This window comes from Dendrobates tinctorius, unplaced genomic scaffold (assembly GCF_039654945.1).
Source record: "Dendrobates tinctorius isolate UK_male_01 unplaced genomic scaffold, ASM3965494v1 ptg000241l, whole genome shotgun sequence".
Taxonomy (NCBI): domain Eukaryota; kingdom Metazoa; phylum Chordata; class Amphibia; order Anura; family Dendrobatidae; genus Dendrobates; species Dendrobates tinctorius.
The window spans coordinates 15,419,042-15,446,966 of record NW_027361908.1 but is presented as its reverse complement, the minus strand read 5'-3'; the positions used below and the strand labels follow the sequence as shown (position 1 = coordinate 15,446,966).

General features: G+C 43.5%; 1 protein-coding gene across 1 annotated transcript in view; it reads right to left on the bottom strand.

The window, feature by feature from the left end:
- Window positions 1-27,925, bottom strand: part of PTPRQ (protein tyrosine phosphatase receptor type Q) — a 794,911-nt gene that overhangs the window by 344,558 nt on the left and 422,428 nt on the right. The window contains exon 27 of the mRNA XM_073556964.1: window positions 14,103-14,271. Coding sequence (XP_073413065.1) covers window positions 14,103-14,271 — 169 coding nt within the window. The remainder of the gene's footprint in view (window positions 1-14,102; window positions 14,272-27,925) is intronic.

The window sequence follows — 27,925 nt, the reverse complement described above, 5'->3', positions numbered from 1 at the left end:
TGCGCATCATGATGTGCCGTCAGTTCGGGCCTTCCGGGGGGTCTGTACCGGCCTGCCCGGGGGTCTGTACTGGCCTGCCAGGGGTCTGTGCCAGCCTGCCGGGGGTCTGTGCCGACTGCCCGGGGGTCTGTGCCGACTGCCGGGGGTCTGTACCGGCCTGCCGGGGGTCTGTGCCAGCCTGCCGGTGGTCTGTTCCGACTGTCCAGGGGTCTGTGCAGGCTGTGGGGGTCTGTGCAGGCATCGTCCGATGGGACTACCATACAACATATATACTACATGCAACATACATACTACATATATACTACATATATACTACATGCATGCAACATACATATATACTATATATATACTACATGCAACATACATACTACATATATACTACATGCATGCAACATACTTACTACATATATACTACATGCATACTACATATATACCACATGCATGCAACATACATATATACAACATATATACTACATGCATGCAACATGCATACTACATATATACCACATATATACTACATGCATGCAACATGCATACTACATATATACCACATATATACTACATGCATGCAACATGCATACTACATATATACCACATATATACTACATGCATGCAACATACATACATACAACATATATACTACATGCATGCAACATGCATACTACATATATACCACATATATACTACATGCATGCAACATACATACTACATATATACCACATATATACTACATGCATACTACATATATACCACATATATACTACATGCATGCAACATACATATATACTACATATATACTACATGCAACATGCATACTACATATATACTACATGCATGCAACATACATACACACTACATATATACCACATGCATGCAACATGCATACTATATATACCACATATATACTACATGCATACTACATATATACCACATGCATGCAACATGCATACTACATATATACCATATATATACTACATGCATACTACATATATACCACATGCATGCAACATGCATACTACATATATACCACATATATACTACATGCATACTACATATATACCACATGCATGCAACATGCATACTACATATATACCACATATATACTACATGCATGCAACATACATATATACTACATGCAACATACATACTACATATATACTACATGCATGCAGCATACATACATACTACATATATACTACATGCATACTACATATATACCACATGCATGCAACATACATATATACTACATATATACCACATATATACTACATGCATGCAACATACATATATACTACATATATACTACATGCAACATACATACTACATATATACTACATATATACTACATGCATGCAACATACATACTACATGCATACTACATATATACCACATGCATGCAACATACATACTACATGCATACTACATATATACCACATGCATGCAACATACATACTACATGCATACTACATATATACCACATGCATGCAACATACATACATACAACATATATACTACATGCATGCAACATGCATACTACATATATACCACATATATACTACATGCATGCAACATACATACATACAACATATATACTACATGCATGCAACATGCATACTACATATATACCACATATATACTACATGCATGCAACATACATATATACTACATATATACTACATGCAACATGCATACTACATATATACTACATGCATGCAACATACATACATACTACATATATACTAGATGCATGCAACATACATACATACTACATACATACTACATATATACCACATGCATGCAATATACATATATACAACATATATACTACATGCATGCAACATGCATACTACATATATACCCCATATATACTACATGCATGCAACATACATATATACTACATATATACTACATGCAACATACATACTACATGCATGCAACATGCATACTACATGCATGCAACATATATACATACTACATATATACCACATATATACTACATATATACCACATGCATGCAACATACATATATACAACATATATACTACATGCATGCAACATACATATATACAACATATATACTACATGCAACATACATACTACATACATACTACATATATACCACATGCATACTACATATATACTACATGCATGCAACATACATACTACATATATACCACATGCATGCAACATGCATACTACATACATACTACATGCATGCAACATACATATATACTACATACAATACATTCATACAATACATACATATAGACATACAGTACATATAACATAGAGAACATACTCACCATCACTTGTCACTTTGTTCCCCGAAGTCATTGTCATCTGTGGAATAAATATTAAAATAACAAACCACCAATATACTTACCCCTGATCCGCAGAAGTCCACGAGTGTCCCACAACGATCTTGTGTGGAGAACAGCAGCATCAGCTGATTCTACCATTCTCTACGGGCTCCAGGAATCCAATGACGGGAGGTAGGTATCCTTCCGCACTAAATTCCTTTGCCACTGTAAAAAAAAAAAGTCCCTAGTCTCACTTTATGGCAAAAGCTGCTTGGGAAATTTCTCACACAGCAATGCCATAAAGTGAGACTATGGACTTTTTCTTTTTACAGTGGTGGAGGAATACAAAATATGTGTCATTGCATTAATTTTTTGGGAAAAATACTTAACTTTCAGCCATGACTTTATGTATATATACAGTTATGTGAAAAGGTGTTTTCCCCCTTCCTGATTTCCTATTCTTTTGCATGCTTGTCACACGTAAATATTTCAGATCACCAATGAAATTTAAATATTAGACAAAGATAACACAAGTAAACACAAAATGCAGTTTTTAAATGAAGGTCTTTGTTATTAAGGGAAAAAGAACTCAAAACCTACAGGGCCCTGTGTGAAAAAGTGATTGTCCCTACCCCCTTTACACATAAAGTAACTGTGGTTTATCATATCTTTGGGAAGTTGAGTTAAAATTCCCTAGCCACACGCTGGCCTGATTACTGCCACACCTTTGTCAATTAAGAAATCACTTAAATAGGACCTTCCTGACAAAGTGAACTAGACCAAAAGCTCCTCAAAAGATAGACATCATGCACCTATCCAAAGAAATTCTGGAACAAATGAGAAATAAGATAATTGAGATCTATCATTCAGAAAAGGTTATAAAGCCATTTCTAAAGCTTTGGGACTCCAGCGAACAACAGTGAGAGCGATTATCCACAAATGGCAAAAATGTGGAACAGTGGTGAACCTTCCCAGGTATTGCCGGCCAACCAAAATTGCCCAAAGAGCACAGCCACGACTCATCCAAGAGGTCGCAAAAGGCTCAACAACAACATTCAAATAACTGCAGGCCTCTCTCATCTCAGTTAAGGTCAGTGTACATGACTTCACCATAATAAAAGAGACTGTGCAAAAATGGCCTGCATGGTAGGGTTCCAAGACGAAAACCACTGCTGAGCAATAAGTGCATAAAGGCTCATCTCAGTTTTGCCAGAAAACATCTTAATGATTCCCACGACATTTGGGAGAATACTCTGTGGACTGAAGATACAAAAGTTGAAGTTTTTGGAAGGTGTTTGTCCCATTACATCTGGCATAGAAGTAATTCAGCATTTCAGAAAAGGAACATCATACCAACAGTAAAAACAGTAAAATATGGTGGTGTTAGCGTGATGGTCTGCTTCTGTTTTGCTGTTTTGCTGTGGTAAATGGAATTCTTCTGTCTGCGAAAAAATACTGATGGAGATTGCCAGCCATCTGTTCATGACTGCATGCTAAAGCGCACTAGGGTTATGCAGCAGGACAATGATCCAAAGCACACCAACAAGTCCACCTCTGAATTGCTTAAGAAAAACAATATTAAACCTTTGGAGTGACTAGTCAAAGTCCTCACCTTAATTGAGATGCTGTGGCATGGCTGAATTACAACAATTCTGCAAAGATGAGTAGGCCCACATTTTTACAGAGCTTTGTAAAAGGCTCATTGCCAGTTATCGCAAATGCTTGGTTGCAGTTTTGCTGTTACGGGTTGCCCAATCAATTACTAGGTTTAAGGGCAATCACTTTCACACAGGGCCCTGTAGGTTTGGATTTCTTTCACCTTTAATAATAAAGACTTTCATTTAAAAACTGCATTTTGTGTTTCCCTTGTTACCTTTGTCTAATATTTAAATTTGTTTGGTGATCTGAAACATTTGTGTGACAAACATGCAAAAGAACAGGAAATAAGGAAGCAGGCAAACACTTTTTCACACCACTGTATATTTATATTATGACAGAATGTATGTGAAGGGAGATACATGTGACTGCGCATACTGCTGTCAGTGATGTAAAACCAGAGTGTTTTTTCCTCCAGCACACTAAGTGCTGATAGGATTAATAGGAACTTGTTACGGTTTGGTTTTAGTGGACTTCCATAGAGTGGGTGGGCGGAGGTCCACCATATCTACACATGCTGAGTCCTGCCAGGACCTGTGAGAGGTCAAGGTCATGTGACCATCACATGGGTGTTAAATAACTGGCAATGAGAGTCAGTGTGGTGGTGTGTATTGGGAGGGCAGGAAATCCCACATAGCGCCCAGAGGAGCTAAAGGAATGTGCGGGATAACTGCAGGTGAACCTGCAGAGAAAGGACTCAATTATACCTTATTTGTTTTGATTTCCATTAAGCCAGGAAGGCTCTGCTGTTGTTTTTTTTCTGAACTTTGCCTTGGTATATGCCGACTTTAATAAATAAGCAGATATTTCACTGTCAAAGTGTTCCTGTGTCTACCTGGAGAAGCAGCTAAGCATGTCAACCCCTTACAATATATACAAGTGTATACTGTATTTCTTTTTTTTTTTTCCTGTTTTTACATTTTGTATTAGCTTTATTTACCGTAGCATTGCAGTGTATTGTGAAATCACTGATCACCCATGATGTTCAGCCACAGGTTAGGCTTCATAGGTGATTTCTCATGGTAAGCACAGAAGATTTCAGAAGGCCCTAAGCTGCCAAAGCAACCTATTAACACCATACGTTCATATTTGTGGAGTGTGGGGACCCAGCAACCATGTCTAAGCCTCTTAACCCCTTCACTACCCATGACGCCTACGTAGGCGTCATGAAAAGTCGTGCCCAAACGACCTATGACGCCTACGTAGGTGTCATGCTATAAATAGCCCCCCTGCGGGTCAGGTGACCGGGGTCACTGAAAGGTCACCAGACCCGCACACAGAGGACACTCTATGGTTAATCCCAGGGGGCGTGGCTTAGCCCCCACATGCCTACGATCGCTCTGATTGGCTGTTAAAGGTGAAACAGCCAATCAGAGCGATTTGTAATATTTCACCAATGAAATTTGGTGAAATATTACAATCCAGCCATGGCCGATGCTGCAACAGCATCGGCCATGGCTGGACACCGACACCCGACCCCCCCACACCGACTGGCGGGGCCGATCGGCCCCCGCCACCGATGGACGTCGGCGATCGGTCACCGCCGTCATCATCTGCTCCCCCTCCCCTTCCTATTGCTCCCTCCCACCTTCCGATCCCCCCTGGGACCTCCGATGGTGCTCCCGGTGTCCCGCCGTGGCTCCCGGCATCCCGCTGTCCGGATCATGGGGTCCACCATCTTGGTAAAATTTCGGGCGCATGCGCAGTGCGCCTGCCATTGTCCAAGATGGTGGCGCCCATGAATTTGCCAGCTGCCCGTTCATTTTTCATTTTGATCACTGTGATACACTCTCACAGTGATCAAAATGAAAAAAAAGTAAATACACCCCCCTTTTATCACCCTCATAGCCAGGTGCAAATAATAAAATAAAAAAAAATATTTTTGTTCCATTTAGGGTTCGAACTAGGGTTAGGGTTAGAATTAAGGTTATAGATAGGGTTAGGGTTAGAAATAGGGTTAGGGCTAGAATTAGGGTTAGGGTTGGAATTAGGGTTAGGGATGGAGTTAGGGTTAGGGTTGGAATTAGGGTTAAAATTAGGGTTAGGGGTGGAATTAGGGTTAGGGCTGGAATTAGGGTTAGGGCTGGAATTAGGGTTAGGGTTAGGCTTGTAGTTAGGGTTAGAGTTGGGATTAGGGTTAGGGGTGTGTTGGCATTAGGGTTGTGGCTAGGGTTATTATTAGGGTTGGGTTAGGGTAAGGGGTGTGTTGGGGTTAGAGTTGGAGTTAGAATTGAGGGGTTTCCACTGTTTAGGCACATCACGGGGTCTCCGAACGCGACATGGCGCCACGATTTATTCCAGCCAATTTTGTGTTCAAAATCTCAAACAGCGCTCTCTCCATTCCGAGCCCCGACGTGTGCCCAAACAGTGGTTTACCCCCACATATGGGGTATCAGCGTACTCAGGAAAAATTGCACAACAACTTTGGGGGTCTAATTTCTCCTGTTACCCTTGGGAAAATAAAAAATTGGGGGCTAAAAAAAAGATTTTTGTGAAAAAAATGATTTTTTTATTTTCACGGCTCTGAGTTATAAACTTCGGTGAAGCACTTGGGGGTTCAAAGTGCTCATCACACATCTAGATAAGTTCCTTGGGGGTCTAGTTTCCAAAATGGGGTCACTTGTGGGGGGTTTCCACTGTTTAGGCACATCAGGGGCTCTGCAAACGTAACATGATGCCTGCAGACTATTCCATCAAGTCGGTATTTCAAAACGTCACTACTTCCCTTCCGAGCCCCGACGTGTGCCCAAACAGTGGTCCCTCCTCACATATTGGCTACCAGCATACTCAGGACAAACTGGACAACTACTTTTGGTGTCCAATTTCTCCTGTTACTATTGTGAAAGTAAAAAATAGCTGGCTAAAAAAATCATTTTTTGAGGAAAAAAAATATTTTTATTTTCACAGCTCTGCGTTATACACTTCTGTAAAGCACCTGGGGGTTCAAAGTGCTCACTATGCATCTAGATAACTTCCTTAGGGGGTCTAGTTTCCAAAATGGGGTGATTTGTGGGGGGAGCTCCAAAGTGTAGGCAGACAGGGCCTCTCCAAACACGACATGGTGTCCGCTAACGATTGGAGCTAATTTTCCATTCAAAAAGTCAAATGGCGCTCCTTCCCTTCTGAGCCCTGCTGTGCTCCCAAACAGTGGTTCCCCCCCACATATGGGGTGCCAGCGTACTCAGGACAAACTGAAAAGCAACTTTAGGGGTTCAATTTATCCTGTTACCCTTGTGAAAATAAAAAATAGCGGGCTAAAAAAATCATTTTTGAGGAAAAAAAATGATTTTTTATTTTCATGGCTCTGCGTTTATAAACTGCTGTGAAGCACTTGGGGGTTCAAAGTGCTTACTACACATCTAGATAAGCTCCCTGGGGGGTCTAGTTTCCAAAATGGGATCACTTGTGGGGGGTTTCTACTGTTTAGGCACATCAGGGGCTCTGCAAACGCAACATGATGCCCGCAGAACATCCCATCAGTCTGCATTCCAAAATCGCACTCCTTCCCTTCTGAGCTCTCCTATGCGCCCAAACAGTAGTTTCCCCTGACATATGGGGTATCGGTGTACTCAGGACAAATTACACAACAACTTTTGTGGTCCAATTTCTCCTGTTAGCCTTGTGAAAATAAAATATAGTGGGCTAAAAAATCATTTTTGAGGAAAAAAAATTATTTTTTTATTTTCACTGCTCTGCGTCATAAACTTCTGTGAAGCACTTGGGGGTTCAATGTGCTCACCACACATCTAGATAAGTTCCTTGGGTGGTCTAGTTTCCAAAATGGGGTCACTTTTGGGGGAGCTCCAATGTTTAGGTACACAGGGGCTCTCGAAACACGACATGGTGTCCACTAACGATTGGAGCTAATTTTCCATTCAAAAAGTCAAATGGTGCTCCTTCCCTTCGGGACCCTGCCGTGTGCCCAAACAGTGGTTTATGACCACATATGAGGTATCGGTGCACTCAGGAGAAATTGCCCAACAAATTTTAGGATCCATTTTATCCTGTTGCCCATGTGAAAATGAAAAAACTGAGGCTAAAAGAAAATTTTTGTGAAAAAAAAGTTCTTTTTTTTACGGATCAATTTGTGAAGCACCTGGCGGTTCAAAGTGCTCACTATGCATCTAGATAAGTTCCTTGGAGGGTCTAGTTTCCAAAATTGGGTCACTTCTGGGGGAGCTCCAATGTTTAGGCGCACAAGGCCTCTCCAAACGCGACATGGCAACCGCTAAATATTCCAGCATAGTTTCCATTCAAAAAGTCAAGTGGCGCTCCTTCCCTTCTGAGCCCTGCCGTGCGCCGAAACAGTGGTTTATGACCACATATGAGGTATCGGTGTACTCAGGAGAAATTGCCCAACAAATTTTAGGATCCATTTTATCCTGTTGCCCATGTGAAAATGAAAAAATTGATGCTAAAAGAAAATTTTTGTTGGAAAAATTGAAATGTTCATTTTTTCCTTCCACATTGCTTTAGTTGCTGTGAAGCACCTGAAGGGTTGATAATCTTCTTGAATGTAGTTTTGAGTAGCTTGAGGGGTGCAGTTTTTAGAATGGTGTCACTTTTGGGTATTTTCTGCCATATAGACCCCTCAAAGTGACTTCAAATGTGAGGTGGTCCCTAAAAAAAAATGGTTTTGTAAATTTTGTTCTAAAAATGAGAAATCGCTGGTCAACTTTTAACCCTTATAACTTCCCAACAAAAAAAATTTTGTTTCCAAAATTGTGCTGATGTAAATTAGACATGTGGGAAATGCTATTTATTAACTATTTTGTGTCACATGATTCTCTGGTTTAACGGAATAAAAATTTAAAATGTGAAAATTGCAACATTTTCAACATTTTCTCCAAATTTCAGTTTTTTTCACAAATAAATGAAAACATTATCAACCTAAGTTTACCACTAACATGAAGCCCAATATGTCACGAAAAAACAGTCTCAGAATCGCTAGGATCCGTTGAAGCGTTCCTGAGTTATTACCTCATAAAGGGACACTGGTCAATATTGCCAAAAATGGCCAGGTCATTAAGGTCAAAATAGGCTGGGTCATGAAGGGGTTAAATGTTGTTGTCATGCTTGACCTTGACAGTGGCAGTTAAGTGGTTAAACTGGCGCAGTCAGAGCTAGCTCAAATCGTATCAGTTACTTTTGGGGGCCTGCTATGTAACAGGGTCAGCACCTGTGCTGCATGTACTCTACTTCTAAGCCCAGTCCATAGAAAAATGTGCATGTACTGATGTATAGCTGGAGTTGGGGAGGGTGAGCTACAGGGCCCATATGATCAGCTGAACAAAGAGCTAAATGAAGCACAATCCCTTCATTGTAGGACCAGGCACATGACACAGGGGTCAGATTTATACCAATCGTACACGAATTACCTTTTCCCCAGAATTGACCATTAATGTAATATCTTGGAAAATCAGTTTAATACTGCTTTGGGAATATGAAATCAAAAGTTATCAGTATTCACTACACAAAATCAGTTTAACACTGCTTTGGGAATATCAGATCAGAAGTTACCATTATTCACTAAACATCCAATATTATTAATGATTACTATTTTTTAAAAAACACATTCAATGAAACTTATAGAAAACTAATATGAGAGGTGAAAAAGTTTAGCATAGTAGACAATATTTTTTCCACCTCTCCAACGTCGTCATGGTTCAGTTTGGATTTTAGCTCAAATATGATCTTGAGAACATCTGTGAAGGCATTTAGTTTCATATGTCATCAAATGTTAATGCAATCCAATATTAATGAAGATTAGATTCTGAATACTTAATATTTACTTTTTGGAAGTTTTATGAATGCCCTTTATATTTCTGAAGTCATACTCCCTTGTTTTGCCACACTTCTATCTTGTCTGGGCATGGGCGTATCTAGGGGGGGCAGCTGGGGCAGCTGCCCCGGGCGCAGCCGGCAGGGGGTGTAGTCGGGCCGCCTAATGCAGCGGTCTGCAGTGTCCTCCCTGGTGGCTGCGTTCTGCCACCTCCCCGACCAGAGAGTCGGCGGTTCTCTGTGTCAGCTGTCAAGCTGACATCTGGCGCAGAGAAGGTGCGCGTGCCGGCTCCCAGGGAACAATTGTACTGGCGTCTATACAGATGCATTAAAAGAGGCATAGATGCTCATGAGGAGAACATAATTTTACCTCTATATAAGTCACTAGTGCGACCACACTTAGAATACTGTGTACAGTTCTGGTCTCCGGTGTATAAGAAAGACATAGCTGAACTGGAGCGGGTGCAGAGAAGAGCGACCAAGGTTATTAGGGAACTAGGGGGTCTGCAATACCAAGACAGGTTATTACACTTGGGGTTATTTAGTTTGGAGAATCGAAGGCTTAGGGGTGATCTTATTACAATGTATAAATATATGCGGGGACAATACAAAGACCTTTCTAATGATCTTTTTACTCTTAGACCTGTGACGGGGACAAGGGGGCATCCTCTACGTCTGGAGGAAAGAAGGTTTAAGCATACTCACAGACGCGGATTCTTTACTGTAAGAGCAGTGAGACTATGGAACTCTCTGCCATATGATGTTGTAATGAGTGATTCACTACTAAAATTTAAGAAGGGACTGGATTCCTTTCTTGAAAAGTATAATATTACAGGGTATATACACTAGTCTCCTTAATATTGCGTTGATCCAGGGAGCTAGTCTGATTGCCATATGTGGAGTCGGGAAGGAATTTTTTTCCCCAATGTGAAGCCTACTGTTGCCACATGGGGTTTTTTTTGCCTTCCTCTGGATCAACATGTTAGGGCAAGTTAGGATAGGATATGGGTTGAACTAGATGGACTTAAAGTCTCCCTTCAACCTTAATAACTATGTTACTATGTTACTATGTTACAACTGAAGCTCTGACCGCCGGGCCAGAGCGACGTCAGCAGGGTGATCAGGTCATGTGATCACGCTGCTGACGTCACTTCCCGGCGCCCAGAGCGAATGCTGGTGGTAAGTGCTCCACTGTGGAGCAGAAGACACCAAAGATGGAGGGTGTTAATGTGGGGAAGGGGGTTATATAGTGGGGAGGGGGGTTAATGAGTGGGGATGGGGTTAATGTGTCAGGGGTTAATGAGTGGGGATGGGAGTTAATGAGTGGGGATGGGGTTAATGTGTGTGTGGGGGTTAATGAGTGGGGATGGGAGTTAATGTGTGGGGGAGTTAATGAGTGGGGATGGGGGTTAATGTGTGGGGGGTTAATGAGTGGGGATGGGGGTTTGTGTGGGGGTTAATGTGTGTGGGGATGGGGTTAATGAGTGGGGGGTTAATGAGTTGGGTTGGGGGTTAATGTGTGGGGGTTAATGAGTGGGGATGGGGGTTAATGTGTGTGGGGGGTTAATGAGTGGAGATGGGGGTTAATGAGTGGGGATGGGGGTTAATGTGTGGGGGGTTAATGTGTGTGGGGGGGTTAATGTGTGGGAGGGTTAATGAGTGGGGATGAGGGTTAATGAGTGGGGGGTTAATGAGTGGGGATGGGGGTTAATGTGTGGGGGGTTAATGAGTGGGGATGGGGGTTTGTGTGGGGGTTAATGTGTGTGGGGATGGGGTTAATGAGTGGGGGGTTAATGAGTTGGGTTGGGAGTTAATGTGTGGGGGTTAATGAGTGGGGATGGGGGTTAATGTGTGTGGGGGGTTAATGAGTGGAGATGGGGGTTAATGAGTGGGGATGGGGGTTAATGTGTGGGGGGTTAATGTGTGTGTGGGGGTTAATGTGTGGGGGGGTTAATGAGTGGGGATGAGGGTTAATGAGTGGGGGGTTAATGAGTGGGGATGGGGGTTAATGTGTGGTGGGGTTAATGAGTGGGGATGGGGGATACTTAATGTGTGGGGGGATTTGGAGTGGGGATGGGGTTAATGTGTGGGGGGATTTGGAGTGGGGGGTACATAATGTGTGGGGGGATTTGGGAGTAGGGATGGGGACTATTGAGTGGGGATGGGGGTTATTTAATGTGTGTGGGGATATTTAATGTGTGGGGGGATTTGGAGTGGGGATGGGGGGTTATTTTATGTGTGTGGGGGGATTTGGAGCGGGGATGGGGTTATTTAATGTGTGGGGGATTTGGAGTGGGGATGGGGGGTTATTTAATGTGTGTGAGGGATTTAGAGTGGGGATGAGGGTTATTGAATGTGTGGGGGGATTTGGAGTGGGGTTGGGGGGTTATTTAATGTGTGGGGGATTTGGAGTGGGGATGGGGGGTTATTTTATGTGTGTGAGGGATTTGGAGCGGGGATGGGGGGTTATTTAATGTGTGGGGGGATTTGGAGTGGGGATGGGGGTTATTTACTGTGTGTGAGGGACTTGGAGTGGGGATGGGGGGTTATTTAATGTGTGGGGGGGATTTGGAGTGGGGATGGGGGGTTATTTAATGTGTGCGAGGGATGGGGGATTTAATGTGTGTGGGGAGATTTGAGGACACAAAATGAAGAGTATGTATGAGGAAACTATGGGGGATGGGTGCAGACAGTATGGGGAGCGAACAGGTTAATGTATGTGGACACTGTATGGGGAGTGAGGGTGATGGGATGTGTGCAGACACAGTATGGGGAGTCGGGGGGTATGTGTGAGCAGACAGTATAGAAAGTGAGGGGGTAAATATATGAGGAGACAGTATGGTGAACAGAGGGGATGTTAGAGGAGACAGTATGAGGAGGGAGGGGAATAGTGTGAGGCGACAGTATATTGCAGACATTTTTATTTAGGAGCATTATAATGACACTTCTATCTTTAAGGGGATCGTGTGGAAATTTGCTGCAGAAGACCGGAGAATATGGACGTCTACAGAGACAGCTGTGGATAAGAAAACTCATCATGGGGTCTGGACAAGAAGAAGAAAAGGAGACCGACTGCAGAGATGACGTCATCTATAAGGTACCTGGATGTAAATATTTGTGATACTGACTAATTCTCATGTTTTTGTTAGGAACATTAAAGGGGTTGTTCAGGTTTGTGCTGAGTCTGCAGTCATTCTATGTGACTGCAGACTTCTGAATTCTCACAGTGCTCACTGAACGCTGTCAGGATTCTCTCGTGCCGGTAATTTACATACATGCGGTCACATGCTGACTAGACGTGTGTGGCCTCACTCAATGAAAATGAACAGAGCGAGGCTGGGCACGTCTAGTCAGAATGTGGCCAGAAGTATACAAATCACATACTTGTGCTGACATGACTGTACATCGGCAAGGGAGAATCGTAAAAGTGTGCAGTGCATTCGTTGTGAGAATTCAGAAGCTGCAATGTCAGGATTCAGCTCTGCAGGTTCCAGTGCCATCACATAGACACTTCACTCATATGCGATTTTCATACTTATGGTCCTGTGACAACGAGCTTCTCTTCCTGCTTTCAGTTTTTTACTGAACATTGAGAGGATTAGGGAGAGGAGCTCGTGGGTACATGACTAACTGTGCAAGTCGCATATGTGCTTGGGGGGGGGGGGCGCCGAACCGAATTCTTGCCCCGGGTGCCAGAAAGCCTAGATACACCTCTGTGTCTGGGTGTCACTCCCATCCATAAGATGCCTGCTCATGAAAGGCTTGTAACTGGACTCCTCATTCAGTGTCTTCTGCTTCTCTACTATAGCTTCCGCTGTGCAGTGAGTTACTATGGAGGAAGATAAATGGCATATCCTTTCACATGCTCCTTCATCAGCAGACATCTTTATGGATGGAAGCATTGTCTGTGTTGGAGTAATAGCAACAGCTGCAGGTATTCTGGAGGGACTGTGTTGTGCAGACAGCAGATAGGGCTGTGTGAACTAGTGGAGTTTGGTAATTCAGGCAGTTCCTCTAGACTGTATAGTATGACCTCTCAGAACTTGTTTGTATCAATTGTTTCCTGTATCCTCTATATTGGTGATGATGAACATACTGGTTGCTGTACGTCCCATTGAAAACCCTTTATTTTCTCCCAATGCCTGAGGGCTGACAACTCTGATGAAAGCTAAACTCTACTGGTCTGAAGATGGCTGGTCACATAAGGGGTTGTAATTTTAGAAATACAGAGAATGGAACAGAACTGTGAAAAAATATATATTATTTGGTAGAACATATCATCAATATGTATTGGTTTACATTAGCAATAAAGGAGCCACCCTTTTTAAGGCCGTAAACAGTAGATATACATCACTATTAACCTACCATCTTCCTCCGTGTTGACATCAATAACCTCACTTGCTTGATCACCATCTCCAAATATAGTACTTGCAGTAATCCAGAATTCATATTGGCTAAATTTTGCCAGACCATGGATTGTGGCTGATAAATCATTGCCATCGGATGAAATGGAAAGATCACCTGAAGTCAGATTCTAAAAAAATATAGATACTTCACTGAAAGAAAATTCATGTTTATAAAAAATATATAAAATAATATAAATATACACTCCTCAACAATGAAATTGCAGCACCAAAAAGGAAAAGTTGTGAAATCATGACAATCGTATTATCAATAGACTTGTTAATGATATGCAAATGATGAAAAAATTTAACCAAAATTATCAAAAACATCTCAAATTATTGCGTATGTGCATCATTAGGAGAAATTCATGCAGTTATGCACTGTGCCTTGGCATGGAATCAATGAGGTTATTAGCTGTTGTTTGAGAAAGGTTTTGTTATGCTGAATGCAATTGGGCATGCAAATCATCATGATCCAGTGCTGGCAGCTCCCTTTGGAATGACATCCCATATGTGCTCAATAGGAGATTAGTCTAGAGACCTAGTAAGCCATGGTAGCAAGAACAACATGTGACATACTAGAACAAGAGCAACATGTCTGGTTGAAATGGCTCCTGGGACATTTAAAAGAATGGCTGTACCACTGATTCCACCAACACATCAATGTAACCCCTAGCTGCTAGTGTATCTGGTATTAAGACTAGAGGAATTTGGCTACCATATATTATACCACTCCACACAATAAGAAATCATTTTCATGACATCGGGCCACATGCCAGACATCCTGCTACAGGTATTCCATTGAGAACCTGTATAAGACCCATAGTTTTGTAGAGGGTACTTACAAAAAGTACATATAATCAAAAAAGGAAGGAAGCGATCCAGTCCAAATAGAGTTTAAAGTGTAACAAATTTTTATAGAGTTATTAAAAACACAATTAGGAAATGGCAAAGAGAAAGGTAAAATGACCAAAGAAGCCTGTACACTGACAATCACCACACATACAGTATGTGTAGAAGGTATGAAGAAAAAATAATTTTGTTAAATACACATAGGAAAGGTGAAAGTAATATCTACTAATTAATGGTACTGGCAAGCATGGTATGCTAACAGCATTAAAGTGCAATGTAATTACTAATAGTGTACGACCATGCAAATAGAAGTGAAGGAATATTAAATTTATAACCAGCTATTAGAGAAGGAGTCTATAGTAACGTGTCAGTGCATTAAATATTGGTATAATGTGCCTGTATATGTATAACAATCAATTCCTTTAAGTAGGTATTATCATAGGTAGACTTATAATAAATTATAAACAACCCCTAGTGGCCAAGGATAATTATATCAGAACAATTATATCAAGAGTATTCAGAAAGGCTATCTACATGGCATAGTAACAAAAATAAAGCGTTGTGCAAATATGTAAACATGCATACGGGGATAAATAAGGGTTATATCCAAATCAGTTATAGGGACAGAGATCCACAGTAAAGTGCCAGTGCATTAGATGTCGATATGGTATACCTACATGCCAAGAAAGTCTGTTTGCATGTAAAATGAAAAGATAAGGGTAATGGACTCAAAGTCCAAGAGGAAAAGGCAGGTGCACCAATAGGTGCATATATCCCAATGGATATTTAACAGGTCAAATGAGCTATGTGTAATTGACATGTACCTTGGTGGGATTGATCTACAGGCTGAGATACACCGACGTTCATTTCGGTTTTTGTGGCTTCTTCCTGGGGACTTTATAACCTTTACCAGACTAATAGATCTCAATTTCTTTACTTCTCATGTGTTCCAGAACTTATTTGGATCACGGCATCATGACTAGCTTTTGAGGTTTTCTTTTGGTCTACTTTACTTTGTCAGGCAGGTTCTATTTAAGTGATTTCTTGATTAAGAACAGATATGGGAGTAATCAGGCCTAGGTGTGACTACGGAATTTGGACTCAGCTTCCCAAAGATGCGATATTCGACAGTTAATTTATGTTTCAAGTGGGACGGGCAATCACTTGTCATGGTCCAGTCCAGAGTTTATCTTCTGCTGTCTTCACTCCGGACTGGTCATGCCAGTTAATCTCCTCAGCCTCGTTCTGCAGCTAGCTGGGCTATTTCAGTCTCTCACAGCCTGCTGACCAGTGTTAGTGATAGCTCAAGCTTCCAATTTAGAGCCTCTGACCCTTGTACCTTGGTGATCCTCCTGCCTTTCACTGATATTCACGTGTATGACCCGGACTGATCTCTGACCCAGTCTCTTGGTATTCGTTCCCTCTCTGGCATCTGACCCCCCGGCTTGTACCCCATCACGTATTTCGTCTCACGTTTTGGACCCCGTGCTCATGTTCTGGCTTTCTGACTCTCGGCTTGGTATTTTTACTACGTGTATTGCTGCTCCTTCTGGTACGTCTGCTCCTGCTAGTTTCTGACTCGCTTCGTCTGAATATTCTCTCTCGTTACCTGTGGCACCTGTGCTGTTGCTCAGGGTTGCTGCTCTTAGTGTGTAACCTCTCTTCCCTCACCAGCTCCCCCTGGTGGAGGTTTCCCTACATCACTTATACACACAGGGCCCTGTAGGGTTGGATTTCTTTTTCACTTAATAATAAAGAGCTTCATTTAGAAACTGCATTTTGTGTTTACTTGAGTTATGCTTGAAAATATTTAAAAATTTTTGGTAATCTGAAACATATAAGTGGGACAAACATGCAAAATAAAAAAAGTCAGGAAGGGGGCAAACACTATTTCACACAACTGTATGTGCATATCCTGTATATCTATAATATAACGCTATAAGCGTCACTCTGTCTGAATCCTTTATAGAAGCCTTATAGTCTGGCTCCAGACAGAATGAGGCATCCAGTGGTGAGGAGTGTGTATGGCACTTGGAGATGGCGGTATGCGTACTTACCGCGATCTCGGGCGCCATACTTACATACTTACCTGACCGGGAGGAGCATTGCTGCGGCACTTCTCTTCGGCCGGAGACCGGGGCATTTTGCTGAAGACACATTTGCAGTGTGTCTTTAGCAGTAGACTCCTCCCCCAGCCTCCAGCAGAACGTGACAGCGCTGGAGCACCGGAAAGAAGGGCGAGTATAAATGTTTTTTTTGTATGTGTGTAGTTTAATAGCGGTGAGGGGGACCATACATATCAGGATAAGGGGGATTAGGGGACCATGCATACCAGGAAAGGGGGAGTGAGGGGACCATGCATACCTGGATAGGGGGTGAGGGGACACACATATCAGGAATGGGGGGAGAGGACCATGCATACCAGGAAAGGAGGGAGAGGGGACCATGCATATCAGGAAAGGGGGTGAGAGGACCATGCATACCGGGGTTGTGGGGTGAGGGGACCATGCATACCATGAAAGGGGGGTGAGGGGACCATGCATACCAGGATAGGGGGGGTGAGGGGACCATGTATACCACGAAAGAGGAGTGATGGGTCCATGCATAGCACGAAAGGAGGGTGCGAGAACCATGCATACCACTAAAGGAGGTTGAGGGGACCATGCATACCACGAAAGAGGAGTGAGGGGACCATGCATATCACGAAAGGAGGGTGAAGTGACCATGCATACAATGAAAGGAGGGTGAGGGGACCATGCATACCACAAAAGGAGGGTGAGGGGACCATGCATACCATGAAAGGGGGGTGAGGGGACCATGCATACCATGAAAGGGGGGTGAGGGGACCATGCATACCACAAAAGAGGAGTGAAGGGACCATGCATACCACGAAAGGAGGTTGAGGGGACCATGCATACCACGGAAGGGGAGTGAGGGTCCATGCATACCACGAAAGAGGAGTGAAGGGACCATGCATACCACGAAAGGAGGGTGAGGGGACCATGCATACCAGGATAGGGGGGTGAGGGGACCATGCATACCAGTATTGGGGGGTGAGGGGACCATGCATACCACGAAAGGGGGGTGAGGGGACCATGCATACCAGGATAGGGGGGTGAGGGGACCATGCATACCACGAAAGGAGGGTGAAGGGACCATGCATACCATATAAGGAGGGTGAGGGAACCATGCATACCACGAAAGAGGAGTGAGGGGACCATGTATACCACGAAAGAGGAGTGAGGGGACCATGCATACCACAAAAGGAGGGTGAAGTGACCATGCATACCATGAAAGGAGGGTGAGGGGACCATGCATACCACGTAAGGAGGGTGAGGGGACCATGCATACCACGAAAGGGGGGTGAGGGGACCATGCATACCAGGATAGGGGGGTGAGGGGACCATGCATACCACGAAAGGAGGGTGAAGGGACCATGCATACCATATAAGGAGGGTGAGGGAACCATGCATACCACGAAAGAGGAGTGAGGGGACCATGTATACCATGAAAGAGGAGTGAGGGGACCATGCATACCACAAAAGGAGGGTGAAGTGACCATGCATACCATGAAAGGAGGGTGAGGGGACCATGCATACCACGTAAGGAGGGTGAGGGGACCATGCATACCACGAAAGGGGGGTGAGGAGACCATGCATACCATGAAAGGGGGGTGAGGAGGCCATGCATACCATGAAAGGGGGTGAGGGAACCATGCATACCACAAAAGGGGGGTGAGGGGACCATGCATACCACGAAAGGGGGGTGAGGGGACCATGCATACCACGAAAGGGGAGTGAGGGGACCATGCATACCACGAAAGGAGGGTGAGGGGATCATGCATACCACGAAAGGGGAGTGAGGGGACCATGCTTACCACGAAAGGGGGTGAGGGGACCATGCATACCACGAAGGGGGGTGAGGGGACCATGCATACCACGAAAGGGGGCGAGAGGACCATGTATACCAGGATTGGGGGGTGAGGGGACCATGAATACCAGGATTGGGGGATAAGGGGTAGCATGCATACCAGGATTGGGGGGTGAAGGGACCATGCACACCTGGATTGGGGGGTGAGAAGACCATGCATACCAGGATAGGGGAGTTGAGAGGACCATGCATACCAGGATAGGGAGGGTGAGAGGACCATGCATACCAGGATGAGGAATAGGGTGCCATGCATACCAGGATTGGGGGGGTGAGGGTACCATGCATACCAGGATAGGGATGAGGGGTGCCATGCACACCAGGATAGGGATGAGGGGTGCAGCACATACCAGGATGGGAGACCATATACCAATAAAAATACTCGCCACCCGGGCGTAGAACAGGTTCATAGCTATTATATGTATATATCCAGAATTCCAGAATATATGGTATTTGGGGCACTAGCAAATAGAATTAGCAGCAGTCTTTATTTCCAATGATTCATAACAAGTGTAAATGCCAGATACATTCTAATGGGTCAAAAAACAGTTTTAAATCACATAAAAATGCTCATTTAATGCAAAAGGGTCTATTGGCTCATTCATCCTGTTGATAAGTCTACCATGGAGCACTGACATGATTTTTTTTTATTTCAAGTGCCTTTAGTTTAAATCTAAGTTGTCTTAGAATCCTGTCAGTATTTCATTGGGTGAAAAAGGTGATAGTGACTGACTGAAAGGATGGCTCAGCAGGCAGCAAATGCAAGACCCAAAGAGAAGCATTAAAGGCGAGGGGTAAAATGGGCTCTTGATCATGATGCATGCATGGCAATCATCTCACCCAAAGTTTTGCAGTAGATGCATCTGCAAGCTACAGTGCAATATCCTGAACCCTCTAGAACACAATTTACAACTACACATATGGCTGCCCATCCCAATTTAGATGTTGTTTAATATAAACAAGACCACAATACTGTAAATATCTGTATTGAACCTAGGAACCCCAATAAATTATTATCCCCTAATATGTTTGCATTTCCTTCCCTGCATATGTGAGATACAATGGGGAGCATTCAATGAAGACAAGCTAGTCTGCATTAAACATTAATTAGCATGTCCCTTTTATCCTCTTCAGCATTTGTTGCTGACTTCTGTTGTTAAATGACCTTCATCCTGAATCAATTGCTATTTACACACATTTATTGAACTGTTACTCAGTTTGCAGCATGTTGTCACTTTTCTAGGACCAAACTGGGAAGGGTGTATTTCGACTCAGCATACGGTAGAAGGAACCAGATGGTCTCTGAAACAGAGCATCTTCAGTTCTCCTTCACAACATATGCCTAATATCACCAAATATAGCCAGAAGACGTAGTCCTCTCTGCAGCCTTCTCTAACCTCAAGTCACAGAAATATGGTCAAAAATTCTTTAAAAAGTTGTCTGGTCTTAAACATTGGAAACGAGTGGTCATGTGACTTGACTGTTTCCGGCCTCATTCAATACCCATATACTAATCTAGTTGGAATATGGCCGAAAATATGCATATCGCATAACTGAGGTCACATGACCACTTGTTCCTGACGCTCGAGAATCCTCACAGCATGCAGTAAGTGTGATGTGAGAAATCACAAGTCTGCAGTCACAAAGCATGTCTACACACATGTAGTCTAAGGCCATGAAACACCTTTAATATCACTCTTCCCATTCTTATAATTGATTAGATAATCTTTTCTATATAAATGAATAGGTTCTCCCATAAACAAAAATTTTCAGGATAAATGATGAATGTATGATCGCTGAGGTTCCTGCTACTGAGACTTCTACCAATTGCTATGTGAATGGAATATAGAGAGCACATGTAACATCACTTCTATAGACAATGAATATAGCAGTGTTTACACATGCTCAGTACAGCTCCATTTATTTACGTTACTCTGGGACTCCAATTCTTGTGGTTGTTGGGAGTTAAAGCAATCTGATTCCCAGAAAACACACATTTGTCAACCTAGCCTGTGTACAGGTGATATATATTATTTATGGGACATTTTCCCAATCCCTAAATGACTAAATATTGTGTCTCTATATCAATATTATATAATATTTATTGTGTTACAGTTGAGCCTCAAAACACACAAAAAATGGTTTGGTTACAATCAGAATTGCTATATTGATGTTGCAGTCTAAGAAGTCCATCTGAACTGGGCAAATGATACTGGCATTCTAACTCTGCAATTTTTTCCAGCAGAGAACTTTCCTACATTATTTATTGTGCTACAGTTGGGCCTCAACTCCCCCCCCAAAAAAATCATTTGTTAAAAAAATCACATTGCTTTATTGATACTGCAGTCTTATATGTCCATCTGAATTGGGCAGATTTTCCTGGCATTGTAATACTGCAATTTTTTTCAGCAGTGACATTTTAAGAAGAATTTATCGTTCTATAGTTGGGCCTCATCCCCTCTCCTCAATAAAAATTGTTTGTTACAAAAATGACATTGCTATATTGATGCTACAGTCTTATATGTTCATCTGAAGTGAGCAAATTTTGCTGGCATTGTAGTACTGTCTGCAACTTTTTCTAAACTGGAATACATCATACGTAATTTAAAATTGACAAGGTGCTTTGCCCGGTAAGGGACAGGGAAGTGAACTCGATGTTGATGGTGAGAGCAGAGACCAAGGCCATGGGCAAGGTGAAAGTGTGCTTGCTGTGGGAGCACAACAAGCACAAACATAATATAAACCAACACCATACAATGAACCATAAGTATTGGTCTGCACCAAGGATTGCACCTACTATGGTGGTACCTTATGCAGAACATGAGAAAGGAGACGCTCCGGGATACAATATAATAGAGAAGAAATTGGAGAAAAAATATTCAAAAATAATCATAAAATTTGTAAAAATTGTATAAGTTTATTACAGACAATTATACCAACATCAACAATTGACATTTACATGTAATCAGATTTGGCATAAAGTACCAGAAACACTCAAGGATTGAAATCAAGTGGGTGGTGACATGTGCTCCCAAAGCATCAGACAATTATATGTTAAAGTGTATACTTCAATATTTGTACCTGGGGTAATAGCACGGTGACAATTATTGCAGAATGCAAGTAAAGTGCAAAAGTGCGTACCGCCCGAAGAACATATAAACATCCCATGCCCTGCAGGTTCTTTCCCATTGTCTGGTACTTTAAGGTGTCATGACGCAGAGCAGCAACGTGTGTTTCGTACATGTAAATTTCAATTGTTGATGTTAATATAATTGTCTATAATAAACATAAAATTTTTATGATTTTTTTACATTTTTGCTCCAATTTCTTCTCTATTATATAAGCACACACATGATGTTGATGTAGCTTCCTTTCCCACTTTAGGGGAGGCGCGGAACACCACTCTTGAAGCCAGACCACTGTGAAAAGGTTGTTGCATGGATAGCAGATAATGCTGCCAGCACATTGCCAGCACCACTCTGTCAGGCACATGGTCCAGTCTCAGTAGCCATGATTCTGCACCACATAATCCTCACCCTGATCCTCCTTCCTCCCATAATGCAGAGTGTCCGGAGACAAGTGATCCCATACTTGGACACTTCGAATAGATGTTCATATTTCTATTTACAGATTCTGACCTCTCACTCGGCCTGTTTCAAGCAGGACATGAGGAGATCACATGTAGTGATGCCCAAATATTTCAGCAGCCATGCTCATAAGTGATGCACCATGTCACCATGCGTTGAAACTCAATGCTGCATATGTTGGCAAGGCTTTGTGAGGAGCAGAGTGCAGTTCTTGAATACCAGATACACCATGTTTGTCGATATTCCGGTCAGCCTCCTCAAATAAGAGCTGATGAGTGGGCATGGATGTCTGACATCTGTGCGGTTCTCCAAAACTTTGAGGTTTCGACCAAGATGGTGAGCAGTGATTATGCTATAATCAGCGTCACGATCCTGCTTCTCCGTCTACTGAAACGCTCGCTGCTCACAATTAAAGAGGAGGCTTTGCAGGCAGAGCATGTTGAGATGGAGCAAGAAACTATGCTGGTAAGGAGGTGGCGGGGACCCTTAGTTGCTCCCTCTCCCCTTCCCTGATGTGGCCCCCCATGCGATGCTCTGACAGTGAGTCATGCCTTAATGTATGTGCTGTGTTTGTATTGTCCTGTAATATGTACTATATGCATTACTGTACTGTATGATGTCTGTAGCTTAGGGATATTGGCTATATACCTGAGGAAGTGGACAGGATGTCCACGAAACGCGTAGTTTTATAGCCCAGAATAAAGTATGCAACTCTTCTGAACCCAGTGGTTCCCTTGCTTGATTTTGGAGGAGCGAGTAATTATTGGCATCTTGAATATCCTGTCCAGAATTTCTTGAAGATCCGTCGTGGGTCTGGTGCCCTCTGCAGCCCTCCTGACAAATTCATTATATGTGTTGTGCATACTCACAACATGCAAATATGAGAATTCTACCTTATAGTCCACTAATTGTTTATTGGGTAACTGCGCTATTACGTTCCTTTCTTTATTGTTTCTAGCTTAGGGATAGTAAAAGGTTAATTCAGGAGGCTGGGCCAGCAGCCTCCAAAGGGACAGAAAGTCTTTGCCTGCAGGCAGAGCCTGGGCATGATTGCCCATAGCAAGACCTGCTCCCTTGTTGGGAGCATACAGTATCTGCTGGAACAGAACTGCCAGTAGACTGTCCGGCAGCAGGAACAAAAACTGTGTGTGCCCCTCAAGAGACTTTTTGCTCCTGGAAGCCGACTTGGAGTCATTGCTTTCGCTGCTGCAGCCATTGCTGTGAATAGAGACAATTCAGGAACTGTGACCTTTCTTCTTTACCTCACCTTTATTAAACAAGTTGCCACTGTTGTGCCTTAAAGAGTATGATGTATGGTGCATCCGTTCCAGCATGGAGAGCAGCCATATATAGCTGAGGTAACCCACCTTGACCTGGGGTTGGGACTAGAACTGTCTATTCATGTGCATGGGGCCGGGGTGCTCACTGACTGTGACTTAGTGGACTCGACCACGGCTAACACCCCGTGCCACCTTGTTACCATTCTACATTGCCCAGCCTCATCTCATCATCTCAGCGTCGATTGGGTGTTAATGAGGAGGAGGAGGAACAGTAGCAGGTTGCCTGCACTGCAGACAGTAGTACACACACCTCATTTATCCTGTCTGTTCAGCATGGATGAAATGAGGAGGAGAGGGAGGATGGTGAGGAGGAGAATGCGGAGGACAACATGGACAGTTATCCTCTTGGTGGGGAGAGGGAAGTCTTGGCTGTTGGCAATCTGGCACACAAGGCTGAGTTTACATTCTGCCACCTTTCCCGTGACCCTTGCTTTGTATGCATTTTGGCCAGCACAAATTACTTGTTGGTCACCCTTCTAGACCCACACTACAGGGAGAACTTTACATCTCTCCTTCCCATGGCGGAGAGGTCTAATAAAATTTTGCATTACCAGAAGGCCCTAGTTGAAGAATAATTTTAAAAATTCCCATCTGACATTGCTTTTTAGCAGATGCCACAGTTCCTTGGACAATCAAGGAGAGGAGATTAGGGAGACACACACCAGATGCTGCAGAGGCACGAGTGAATACTCTCAAAGGTCTGGGATAGTTTTCTCAGACCCTCCCATCACCCAGACCCTGATGCGCAGGGAACTCTGACAAGGACGGAAAAGTTTTTGAAGATGCTGAAGGAGTACCTTGCCGACCGTACCAGCATCCTCCATGATTCCTCTGTGCCTTACAACTATGGGCTTTCCAACCTAGACACGGGGCATGAACTGTCTCTCTACACCTTGGAGGTCCTGGCCTTCCTTGCCACTAGTGTTTTGTCAGAGCAGGTTGTTAGTGCCGCCGGGGGTATTATAACCGATAAGCCCATCCGCCTGTCATCTGTAAATGCTGACAGGCTGACTCATCAAAATGAGCAAGGGCTGGATTGGGCCACACTTATGTACACCACTGAATGACCGCAGCGGAACATAAACTCACATGCAGTGTTTTTTTTAAATTTCTGGTGTATTCCCATGTACCACTTCCCACTCAAACATGGGTATATGCTTCAGTATTCCTTTTTTTTATGTGTCGACATCCTCCTTCTCACCACCATATCAACAGGGTGATCATGCTACCCTCGCTATAATTTTTTAAAGGTGTTTATGATGCCTGCATTAACAATTTTTGGAGGCTTATTTAAAACATTCTTTTATATAGTTGCCCCCCTGGAAGAAGCTACGTAGCGAAATGGCTCTGTCGGGGGTGGGAGCACTTTGCTCAGGATTCAGAACACAGCACATACTATTTGTGAGTGTTTATTTGCCTGGTTTTATTTTGTATCATGTCTATGACAGCAAATGCAAGTGTTACCCTTTGAATCTATATATTGCACTAGTCACTTTTTTGATTACTATATCATGTGATACTGATGATCCATGTTCACTGCACCTTGCACTTTATTTTTTCATGTGGATTTTTCTGTATTAGTATTGCATAAATATTTCATGTCAGTGCAATATATTATTTATCATCTTAATTATTTCCAGGACACATTCATATATAAGTTTCTGTGTGTGCTTATTATTTTCATCTTCTACATTTAGTTTCTTGAGCATGTGTTCCCCCTTCATTTGTTCTTTGTCTTGAATTTTATTTTTTATCACATGTATTTAATAAAGAATTGAATTTATAATTGCAATATATCGTTTTACCTCATTATATTTATTGAGGGTGTGTATAAACTATATATATATATATATATATATATATATATATAGTGATAAAACACTCCAGGATCGGCTTTGCTGGGGTCAAAGGTCACGTGCGTTCAGCATGAAACTCAGGCGCAGAGCTGGGATTCGGGTGAAACTGACCCTGGGTCAGGTTTATTAACGGTGAAAGCAATGCAAAAAAGGAAATAAAACATAAAACAAATCCTTGCCTGTCCGGCACTAACTAAACAATGGACAACCTAACTACCAACTGGCGGGCTTCTCCCGTCCAGCCAAACCACAGTTGCAGTGGGCACTGCTTCCACTCAGGTGTGTCTCTCACACAGACAGCCTCTCTGTGTTCCCAGGCTGAGACACTCACACAACCACCTGGCATCCTTTTATATCCACCTCCCATCATTCATTAGCCAGCAGGTGCGATACTGACCAGACTAGGCCACATAGGAAAGGAATCTGGGCGAGATATAACTGCCCTCATCCACTATTCCCACATGATTCTCACATATCCCCCCCCTCTGCTCAGACCACTCCGGTCGAGCAATGACACCCGCCAAACAGTGCACTCGGGACAGGGCATCTGCATTTCCCATCTGTACCCCTGGGCGGTGCTCCACCGTAAAAGTGTAGGCCTGCAGGGCAAGGAACCACCGGGTCACCCGGCTATTCCGTTCCTTGTTCAAGTGCATCCACTTGAGAGGGGCATGGTCAGTGATCAGCCTGAACTTTCTGCCCACCAGGTAATATTTGAGGGCCTCTAGAGCCCACTTAATGGCGAGGCACTCTTTTTCTACGACTGCATACCTTTGCTCGTGTTTATTCAGCTTCCTGCTGAGATAGAGGACTGGGTGTTCCACTCCGTCCCTCACTTGTGAGAGTACGGCCCCGATACCGGTATCAGAGGCATCCGTTTGTACCACAAACTCGCTGCAGAAGTCCGGAGTCACCAGTACGGGCTGAGAGCAAAGTGCCCGTTTTAGGCTATGGAAGGCTTCTTCAGCCGCTAAACTCCATTTAATCATGACGGAGTCTTTCCCTTTTGTAAGATCCGTCAGGGGGGTAGCGATGGCTGCAAAATTGGGTATGAACCGGCGATAATAGCCGGCGATCCCCAGAAAGGCTTGCACCTGCTTCTTGTTGACAGGTTGCGGCCAGTCCTGAACCGCCTGAATCTTATCGAGCTGGGGTTTAACAACACCCCTCCCAATTACATACCCCAAATACCGGGCTTCTTCCAGCCCGATATGACATTTCTTGGGGTTCGCGGTTAGACCTGCCTCCCACAGGTCGTCAATCACAGCTTGTACTTTCTGGAGATGAGTCTCCCAGTCCAAGCTGTAAATGACAATGTCATCCAAATAGGCCGACTCGTACTGCCTATGTGGCCTCTGGACTCGATCCATCAGTCTCTGGAAGGTCGCCGGTGCTCCGTGCAGTCCAAACGGCATATACACATACTGAAATAGACCTTCTGGGGTAGCAAATGCCGTCTTTTCTCTGGCAGCCTCCGCCAGAGGGATCTGCCAATACCCCTTTGTTAGGTCTAGGGTTGTAATATACCGGGCTTTTCCTAACTGATCTATTAACTCGTCGACCCGGGGCATAGGGTAGGCATCAAATTTTGAGACCGCATTCAGTTTCCTGAAGTCATTGCAGAACCGGATAGTGCCGTCCGGTTTAGGAATTAGCACAATCGGGCTGGACCAAGCACTGTGCGATTCCTCAATGACACCTAACTCTAACATTGCCTTCACTTCTCGGGAAACGGCTTCACGGTGCGCTTCCGGGATTCGGTAGGGCTTTACGTGAACTGTGACACCAGGTTCTGTTACAATGTCATGTTTCATTAGCGTAGTCTGCCCTGGTTTTACTGAGAAAAACTTTTGGTTGTGAAGTAGAAACTGCCTGACCTCAGTCTTTTGCCGCTCCGAGAGAGTCTCTGCAACCCGTACCTCCGGTACGGTATGCGAGCAGACGGGACGGGCCAGCTCCGCAGACAAGGCAGACCGATCTTTCCAGGGTTTTATCAGATTTACATGATAAATCTGTTCAGGTTTCCGTTTACCTGCCTGGTATATTTTGCAGTTTACTTCACCAACTCTTTCCTTAATCTCAAAGGGGCCCTGCCACTTTGCCAGGAACTTACTGTCCACCGTGGGGACCAGGATCAACACCCTATCTCCGGGTGCAAACGTACGGATCTTGGCGCCCCTATCATAGATTCTTTTTTGGGCTCCTTGAGCCTGCATCATGTGT